The 10394-nt window shown below is 39.4% G+C and overlaps 1 protein-coding gene across 1 annotated transcript in view; it reads left to right on the top strand.

Annotated features, from left to right (window-relative positions):
- The first annotated feature begins 573 nt into the window (after positions 1–573).
- Positions 574–10394, top strand: part of LOC115647510 (amine sulfotransferase-like) — a 31125-nt gene continuing 21304 nt past the window's right edge. Inside the window, 5 exon segments of the mRNA XM_030554236.1 lie at positions 574–926; positions 928–965; positions 2551–2759; positions 4696–4822; positions 10216–10307. Coding sequence (XP_030410096.1) covers positions 826–926; positions 928–965; positions 2551–2759; positions 4696–4822; positions 10216–10307 — 567 coding nt within the window. The 5' untranslated portion in view covers positions 574–825.

The raw sequence follows: 10394 nt of genomic DNA, 5'->3' as shown, positions 1-10394 counted from the left end.
TACATATGCACCAGCAGCAGACAGAATTTTCTGCACTCTGGGTCCTAGTGGCACCCCCACCGCCTACCCCAGTCTGGCCGCCTTAGTTCGCCTCATGGTAAGGCCAGCCTGGTATCCAATGTGCTCCACTGGCACATATGTGGCATGATGTCACTGATTTATAGGTTAAGAATTTTATGAAATATAGTGGCCAAAAATAAAATTATCAAAGAAAACTCTTGAGAAGAAATAAACCTCCTCTCCCTCACTCCTATTTTGCTGAACTTGTTACTAGACAAAAGGGACTGGGAGAAATATATTAACAGGGAAATAGGAAAGAAAGAATCAGAAATAACATGATGGGGCCAACAGAATACCAGCCACAAAATTAATTGGAATGCAGCCTCATTACTCTGGTTGTGCACAAGGACTAAGTCATAGCTCATGGATTGCACTGGACTTCGTGGTGAGCTCCTCGAGTAGCTCTGAGTTTAAGTGCCTATTTACATGGATTCTGTGAAGTTAGAAAATTCATTAAAGCAATTTTGGTGCCTAACAATACCAGACACTTGTACAGGTAAATAACTCAAAGACAACGTATTACACAGCACTTTTAACTGCAAAAGATATTCTGTTTTCATGCCAGTCCCTAAAAGTGCCATTTCTACACTGTCATTCAGTTTGCTGTTTTTGTTAATATATATTTTCCTATCAAGAGGAGATCTGTTTTGTTTATATTGTACTAAAATTTTTGTCCTGAGAATAGATAACACCAAAATAAAAATGATATAAAATAATGTTTTCTAACCTGCAGATTCTTGACATAGGAGTGAAACTGAGTTAACAATGGAGCCATCAGAAGAATTTTTGTTCAAACATAAAGGATTTTATTTCCTGCCAGACCTTGTTACACATGAATACATAGATTCACTGGAGGATTTTGAAATCAGACAGTGATGTATTTGTTGTTACTTATCCAAAATCAGGTAAGACTGATTGCTTGATTCCCTTTCGGAAAATCATATCTGACTTTTCTCTGAAACCTTAATTGACACCCCCCCACCACCCCACTGCTTATTGACCACCTTTATGACCTATTTTGGTGGTAGCAGTTCAAAATCTTTTACCTGCCAACATTTTATTGGAAACATTATCTCAGTTTCATCTTTATGTTTTAAGCAATGGCAGAAGGTTACCTCTAAGCATTAATCTGCAAAGTATCAGGGGGTAGCCGTGTTAGTCTGTATTCACAAAAACAACAAGGAATCTGGTTGCACCTTAAAGACTAACAGATTTATTTGGATGTAAGCTTCCTTGTTATAATCTGCAAAATATATTTGAACTGGGCAAATATTGCCAAAAGCTGTTCACAAATATGTATTGTAATAAACCACGTGTATTTGTTTCTGTAGTAGCAAATTATTTTTATTCACCTTTGTGTAAATATTTGTCAGCAATATTTTGGAAATAGTAAGTTAATGGAAAGGGAAGGTGGTGTGAATGCTCAGACTAATGAATTTTCACACAAATACAAAACCTCAGACTGCACTGAGACAGCCATCTCTACTGCAACAAAATAAAGGACAATCCTCCCCTTCCCTCCCCCTCTCCTGGTTGATCCCAGTCCTGTCACAGACTATTCAAGCTGAATTGCCAACTTCATGTACTCAGGTGATCAACATTTTTGTTCTCAGACTTCACAGTGATATATTTTCTTAAAACAAGAAAGCACTGCTTCCAGCCTATGAGGTTTGAGAATTACTTGCAGCTGAAGTTATAATATAGCAGAACCAGCTCCTCTGTGAGAAGCTCAGAGAGAAGGACTCTTTACCCCATTGTATACTAAACATTGTAACACAGTTTTTGACACTGACCAATTCTGGTCACTAAAGAACCCTTGGCACTTCTTAATAGAGAATTCCTTGTATCGCTGAGATGTCATGTAACATGCACAGAAAGGACAGATCAATGTGAGCCTTCTCCAAGAGACCTGAAGTAGCACTGGTGCTCTTCCACTGTGGGGGTGGAATAGGAATACTTTGAAAACTCTCAGAACAACAGTATACAGGGTGCTTTGAATAGGGCCAGTGAATCCACTGGCTATTACTGTAATGGACAGTCATGCTGCAGCACTGAGACTACATAAGAGGGAGAAAAATAGTCTGTAGTAATTAGGGTGACCAGACAGCAAATGTGAAAAATCGGGTTGGGGTAATAGGACCCCATATTTTAAAAAGCCCCCAAAATCAGGACATCTAGTCACCCATAGTAATCACCGTTTCCATGGGGAACCTGAATACCCTAGGTACAAATATTTGAAGATTTAGTTATTGACCAACACATAGATAGATATGGGTTTTTTAAAACTAAAATGTACAAAAGTATAATGCTGTTTGGATTCCCATCCCTGCTGCATTAATGGACTCCCTTTAAGCCCAATTTTTGGACTTCATTTATAATGTGAAATGAGACACAGTTTTGAAGAGATGGTGATTATGGCACATTATTACATGACATTACAGATAAAATTAGCATCAAAGCTGTTTCAAATAAGGCTATTTTCTTTCCCAGGAACTGTGTGGACACAGAATATTTTGAGCTTGATTTATCATGAAGGCCATCGAGATGGAACAGAAAATATGGAAATAATAGACAGAGTCCCATGGCTGGAATATAACATACGTAATATGGATTATGTTCATCGTCCATCACCTCGTCTCTTTGCTACTCACCTGCCGTACTATTTAGTTCCAAGAGATCTGAAGAACAGGAGAGCAAAAGTAGGTGATACTATTTTTACAATTTAATTAACATTACCCAGGAAAACTGGTAGCTTTCACCAATAAATCAGTCTAAATCCTCAGGGCCAGACTGTCCTCTGCACAACAACCCTTCCAAAAGCAAATCTCCCCTGGGAATGGGGATGGAACTCACTTCCTCCATTCTATGTCCCTAGACCCAGCCAAAGAGGAGAAAACAAGTTCAATCAAGACCTCAGAACTTCAGTGTCCAGTTTCAGTGGAGATCCCATTTTTCATGGAACTGCTGAGCTTCGTCTCTGGGCCAAGAAATGGAGCTGCTTCTGCCTCATCATGACAGCTCCCTCTAAAAGGGGCGTTAGTGATGGGTTATGATCATTGCAGTCTGCATGTTATATTATAAATTACAGAGTTTTTGTTGTGGTGGTGTATGTAGCTATGTAATTGTAAGCTCTTATGTTATCCATGTTTTATGTCTTCTGCATCTTTAAACGTCAGGAAACTTCTTTGCTAAGGATCGGGGTGTGGACTGTGGCAGATGCAGCTCAGGAGGAAGGATCTCCAGGGTCAGGGATTCGCACTGAGCTGTCTCTCATGGCTTTCCCTAATCTAAATGGAGAGTCATTCACACCGAAGGTGTGCAGTGCTGGCCTGTGAGAATTGCCTTGTGGGAGCGATGCCAATCTCTTACATTGCTACCTGGATCTCCCATGAAAGGTGGCATGTGCTGTGCACCCACTTCCCAGGAGACTCCTTTCACAGTCACCCTTGCAGTTTCCTTATCTCTGTTGCAGTAACACCTATGATAAAATGAGCAGATGCATGGTGCAGAGTTTGCACCACATGAGCTCCATCAGTGCAACCTCTCAATCCATAGGAATCTTCCTTTTAATTTGCTTTATAGCTCGCCCAATTTCCCATGCAGAAAGAGTCCTTAAAGTTACAGGGACAGTAAAAGTAAATGGAACAACAACATCTCCTAAGCTGCACATAGCACAATTTTTACTACAGAGATTAGAAAATCTTGTATTGCTTCTGTATATTTTACAGGGTTCATGTGAGTTTTCACAATTTTAAGACTATGTTGATGATGTAAGGAGTTTTTCTCTTCATGGCTTCTGGCTGGCTGTTCTTAGTGCGCACCACCATATGCCTTAGCTGTCTGTGTGGTTTTCCTGAAATTCTCAGCTCCAAATTGTTGGAGAAATTGATTGAGGTGTGCAGCAATGCACGTTAGCATTACTTTTTAAACACTGTATCCATTACAATTCTCTAAAAATATCTCTAGCTGCACTTTTTTTTGAAAGCGCAAGAAATTCATGCTTACTAGGATTCTAGTTGAATGATATGTTTTTCACTGAAATACTTTATCAATATACCAAACGACACACAAATAAATATCTGTTGCTGACATAACAGTGTTTGTATTTAAAAGGAACTCAAAATCAAATCAATTTATTAAAGTTTAAATTCTTTTCAGATAGTACACCTGCAACTGCACTCCCTGTTAATTTTTGTGCTGTTTATTATCACATTTCCCATGATTTTTTAAATGTTTTTGCTCCTCTCTTGCTGTGTGAAAGACCCATATAAAAATTAGAAAAAACTTGAAAACCTGATTCTAAGTACTCATGTTCCTAACCTTACAACAGTAAATAATCCCATTGAGGTTAATGGTACTATAACTTGTATACAGTACACATGTGCATGAAGGTCTTTAGAATTAAGGAAGTGCAATAGTGCCATTGAATGTACAGAAAATACTGGCAAAGACACACAAAAAATCCCATTCATTTAAATCAGGATAAACTATTTACTAAAGTACTTATTCTAACCCTTTTCAGATATAATGATTTTAGCATTACTTGCATCAGTAGCAATTTTATAAAACCACCGATTTTTAGGTTAATTATGTCCCTTTAATATAACTGAGACTGTCACTCTTTTTACCTTGCAGGTTATTTATGTAGCCAGAAACCCAAAAGATGTTGTGGTTTCCTATTTTCATTTTTCCAACCTTTTACTCAAACTTGAGACAATACCAGATTTTAATATTTTTCTGGAGAGGTTTCTAGCTGGGAAAAGTAAGGTTTCATTTACTGCTAAAAAGCTAAGCCCTGCTCACTGACCACATCCTGAATAAACTAGTGAGTGGGTAAATTACGTAGAAGATGGAGCTGGTCAAAATCCTGGCCCCTACCTCACAATCTGGGGTCTAAGGTTGCAGTGAATGCAGTATCATTCACAGCTCACAATAGAGATATTCTGCAAAGATAGTCCAGGGGAGCTGCATAGGCACATGCATTGCACCAATAAAGTGCAAGTTGTCTTGTGTATTTCAATTGGTTCTTCACTCTGAAACCTAACCATGAAGATTTCAATACATTTCAACTCCACTTAGGTGCTCAGATAACACAGGTGAGGAGATGAGGATGAGCGCTATGCAGAGAACACACAGAAGTAGTTTGCTACTATTAATTGTCTGGTTTAGTAGTGTTCCACAACTGTTATGCCTATCCTGCAATCCCAAACCACTACTTATACCTTCCAAAGAGCCAAAAGACTCAGCTGTAACCTCTCCAGCTCCTGAGTTCTCTCTTAATATCTCTGACAATGCAACATTCTCACTAAGGCAGTTTATGGAACACTGAAAATTTAAGTGCATAATAAAATAAATTCTACACATTCTTCTATTATGTTAATTACTGTGACTATCATCTGCATAGGATCTTTTGGGGCTGAATCCAGCCTCTTCTTCCCTAAGCTTTGAATCCACTGCCTCTTATGTCCTGTGTAGAATCACACTACAGATGATTTTCCTTACAACAGAGAGTAGTGTGACTCCTCTCCAGTTATTGCCGTCAGTGAGATCACCCTTTTTAGGTACTCTGCCAACGATTCCATGTTTTCACTTGTCAGGAGGGGTCTCTTCTCCATAGAACTTGGAATAGTTCTGTCAGTTTTATTAGGGATTGTGGGGTCAAGTTCTTTTAGCTTTTCTGCTGTGATTTGATCATGTCCTGCCATTGGTTGTTTTTCAGCTTCTTAATTGCAGCCTGTATTGCTGACATCTCTGTTGCATCAGTGTTAATGCCAAGTAGATTATGTTCACGTTTCATCAATATCTGGCATTGACCTGGGGCTGACTCTGTTGAGGACTTATCTGAAATGCTCTGCCCATCTGTCATTTTGTTATGCCTCAGTTGTAAGCCTTTTTTCATCTTGGCTTTTTATTGGCCCATTTCTTATTTGAAATGACCATATTTTTCACTGCTTTGTCTGCTTTCTTCTACTTTTCCTTTGCTTTTTCCAATATTTCGTTTGTCTTAGCATTCAGGAGTTTTCCTTTCAGCGCTTGGTCTCTTGGCTTATCCAATACTTGCTCTGTGTGTGCTGATACCAGGCTGTGACTGCTGCAGTTTGAATCAAGATGTCTCAGAGCACAGTGCATTTTTCTTCAAGTCCAATCTCTATCTCACCTGCCTCTGTCTGCACCCTAGATCTGTTCCATAGTTCATGCTGGAATTTCTCAGAGCACACTTTTGTTTTCAGTTTTATATTATTGATTTCTTTGCCGCGTTCTGTTTAAAGTTGGTCTTTCTCCGTTTTAATTTCCGTTTGGCAATGCAAAGATTTTGATTGCTCCTGTCATCCTGGACTTGATGTGCCCTTGCACCTTGCACAGATGACCTAAATCTCAAACTGATGCCGATGCAATTGATTTCTTCTTTTGTTTTGCCATCTGTCAAATTCCATGGTTCTTTGTGTATGTCTCTAGAAGGGACCAGGGTACTTACAAGAACTAAGTTAGATAACTAGCACAATTCACTGAATTCCAGGTTTCCTTCATAACTGATATCATTGACAGCCTGCATAGACATGTATTGTGGAATATTCTTCAGTCCTGTGAAATTCCAACTAAACCCTTCAACACCATCCCGGCCATGTACAGAGATGCAAGGTTGCTCTATAAGAGTGGACAACCTGACAAGAGAGTGGTTCATTTTCAACACTTATGTGAAACAGGGCTGCAATTTATTTTTGCTGTTCTTTGGCATTTCCATAGACAAGATAATGAAGAAGTGTATTAGTAACACAAAAACTGGTACCGAGATGGCAAAGCCTAGAAGGCTTAGACTGAGAAACTACTGAGCAATACCCTGGAAAAGCTACAAACAAAGAAAGACAACCTGGCAAAATCTGCAGGTCAAACAGGGCTCAGAATCACTTACAGAGAACCTTGAAACTCAGATGTCAAGCAGTAACTTCATATTAGAAGGCAAAAACATCAAGAAACTGAAATAATCCATCTACTTGGGCAGTACTATTCTAGCCATCAGGAACATCAAGAATAAGGTGACATCAAGGTTAAGAAAAGCGTCCACCTCATTCACTAAATTCAACAACATATGGACATCAAAGATATACAGTACCAAAGCAAAACTGAGAATTTTCAACTCAAATGTCTCAGTGCTAACATATGGCTTTGATAGCTAAAGATCTACTAAAATGTTAAACAGAAAATTAGATGCCTTCAAAAATAAGTGCCTACAAAGATTCTGGACCTTGAATGGAGAGACGTCATCACCAATAAATATATCATAGAAATCACCAGGCAGCAGTTTATTTCCACTAGAATTAGAAGGAAGTATTGGGCATACATGGGACATGCACTTCAGATGCCAACACAGAGTCCCACATAAAGCTGTCAAATTGAAACCAACTGGGTTAGGAAACGATGGTGCCCAAAAGGCCTTAAAAAGAATCCTTTTCAGGGAGGTCAGAATAGTTGATCATAACACCATCGAGTAGTTGGAAGCAGTATCAAATGACAGAGAGGAATGGAAGAGATTAGTTTCACCCTGAGGATCAACATTGACATGATTATTTTGCCCCTGTATTTGGCCCTGGTGTCCAGTTCTGGTGCCCACAATTGAAGAAGGATGCAGATAAATTGGAGAGGGCTCAGAGAAGAGCCGTGACAATGATTAAAGGAATAGAAAATGCGCCCTTTAGCAATAACTCAAAGAGTTCAATCTGTTTATTTTAACAAAGAAGAGTTTAAGGGATGACTTGATTACAGTCTGTAAGTACTGTGATCGACCCAGGCCAGTTGGGAACAGCAGAGTAGTAGAAGGGAGATATACTGGCCACTGGATAAGCAGTTTTCTATTCCCTGAGTGACCAGAGCAGAGGCTTCTCCAGGCTAATGAGAACACTTGACTCCAATTAACCTGCTAAGAGTCAGGTGAGGCTGTTAAGCACCTGACTCTAATTAAGGCCCCTCTGATGCTATAAAAGGGCTCACTCCAGTCAGGCCAAAGGGAAGCCAGGGAGCCAAAGGAGAGGAAGTGCGTGTGAGGAACTGGAAGCAAGAGGCGTGCAAGAAGCCGAGAGTGAGTAGGCATAGTGCTGAAGGACTGAGAAGTACAAGCATTATCAGATATCAGAAGGAAGGTCCGGTGGTGAGGACAAAGAAGATGTTGGGAGGAGGCCATGGGGAAGTAGCCCAGGGAGTTGTAGCTGTCATGCAGCTGTACCAGGAGGCACTCTAGACAGCTGCAGTCCACAGGGCCCTGGACTGGAACCCGGAGTAGAGGGTAGGCTTGGGTTCCCACCAAACCTCCCAACTCCTGATCAAACACAGGAGGAATTGACCTGAACTGTGACTTCTATCAGAGGGGAAAGTCTATGGGCTGTTTCCTGACTCACAGGGTGAATCTGTGAGGCGAGCAAACCTGCCAATAAGCGCAGGACCCACCAAGGTAGAGGAGGAACTTTGTCACAGTACCTACATGTGGAACAATCCAGCAGAGAAAGGTATAATACAATTCAATGGCTGGCAGTTGAAGCTAGACAAATTTAGACTGGAAATAAGGCATAAATGTTTAACTGTGAGAGTAATTAAGCACTGTAGCAATTTATGAAGGGTCATGGTAGATTGTCAATCAATGACAATTTTTAAATCAAGATTGGAAGTTATTCTAAAAGATATGCTTAGGAGTTATTTGGGGGAAGTTTTATGGCCTGCCTTATACAGGAAGTCAGACTAGATGACCACAATGGTCCCTTGTGGTTGTTGCACCAATTATATTAGACCAGTAAAAACGGGCAGGATCTTATTAAAGGGGACAAGGCAAAGATGCCACATTTATTGTCAATACCATAATAAAATAAAAGATAACAGCAAACAATGTTGTTTGGCTACTTATTCCTAGGATTACTTATATATATATATATATCCATTCACACAATCATTCATACAGGTTCTATATAGATATTATAGTTACCAGCCTAAAGTTGCTTGTGACAGAATACTGGCCAGGTACCCTGTACACAAGAGTGGAGTCGAGTCCGGGTCAGGTGCACCTAATGCTCCTGGAGGCTGGCAGCAGAACCATAGACTCAAAGTCCTCAGTCTTTAGAGTCCAGTTTTATAGGGATTTTTCCCTATGTTAGTTTATGGGAGTTATTTCATTCTGCTGTTGCTTGATCAATCAGCAGGTGGCTGGCTCCATTCTGTAGGTGCTTGGGGTGGATTCCAGTTCGCCCTCCCAGGGTCATCTGGTTGATTCCACTTGACACCTTCTTTGGCCACACTGAATTTTTCAGGCTGGTAACTCCCTAACCATTCATTCATCATTTAAACTAGGCACTCATTCACATACACTCTTTATCTTTAGATAAAAATGAATTTACAGAGGTGGGGGTCTCTATTTGTAGTAATTATACAGTTTTGCCTGAGGCATAGGGTCAATTGACAGCTTGCGCGCTGAGTCAATCCACCAATTTAGCTACAAAGTTTCACTTAGGGAACAGGCACTTAGAGTCTATTGACATTTAACAAGTTTTATACAAAGTATCTCTTTGGCTTCACACAGACACAGCTATTTCTAACAATAAATCATTACAAATTTACTTCTAACATAAACCTTAAGTTATAAAGTATCACTTAACAATAAATCAATAAATCATTCCAATTTTACTTCTAACATAAACCTTAAGTTCTAAAGTATTAATTAACTATAAATCAATAAATCATTTCTCACATAAACCATGTTTAATATAAACCTTTAAATATCCCTACATGGTCAGAGAATCTATTAATCTATGAATCTATCAATTTAATTCTACGTTTGTGATCATTAATCCATCAAAAGCAATGGAAAATATTATCCATAAGTAAATAATCCAGGACATAAAAATGCAAATATGTTGTGCTTGGCCTTTATCTCACGTTTAGTGAAAGATAATCCAGGATAAGGCTGTGAATAAAAACAGGAACTGGAATAAAGTCTCTGTGAGCCCAAATATCATCCCAACAGCAGAAGGAAGAGAAGCTGAAAAAAGGAAGTCTGCTCCATCGATTCTGCAGCCATGCTTGTGAGAGTATTAGGATGCAAAAATGTCAATAACTGAATGGTTTTTCTGTTTGAGATCCTTAACATTTATTTCTATCATTTTTCTCCTTACTAAGTTCTGGCTGGCTCCTGGCTGGATCATATCAGAGGCTGGTCCACCCACAGGGATGACTTCAATATTCTCTTCCTTACCTATGAGGAGATGAAGGTGAGACCAGTCAATCAGTTTATATCTGAAAGAAACAGTAAATAAAATGCCTCAATTTTTCAGTCTAATTTTTCCACCTTTACTCAC

This window comes from Gopherus evgoodei, chromosome 3 (assembly GCF_007399415.2).
Source record: "Gopherus evgoodei ecotype Sinaloan lineage chromosome 3, rGopEvg1_v1.p, whole genome shotgun sequence".
NCBI classification, from domain to species: domain Eukaryota; kingdom Metazoa; phylum Chordata; order Testudines; family Testudinidae; genus Gopherus; species Gopherus evgoodei.
The sequence above is the reverse complement of the archived record's forward strand: the minus strand, read 5'-3'. Positions and strand labels throughout refer to the sequence as shown.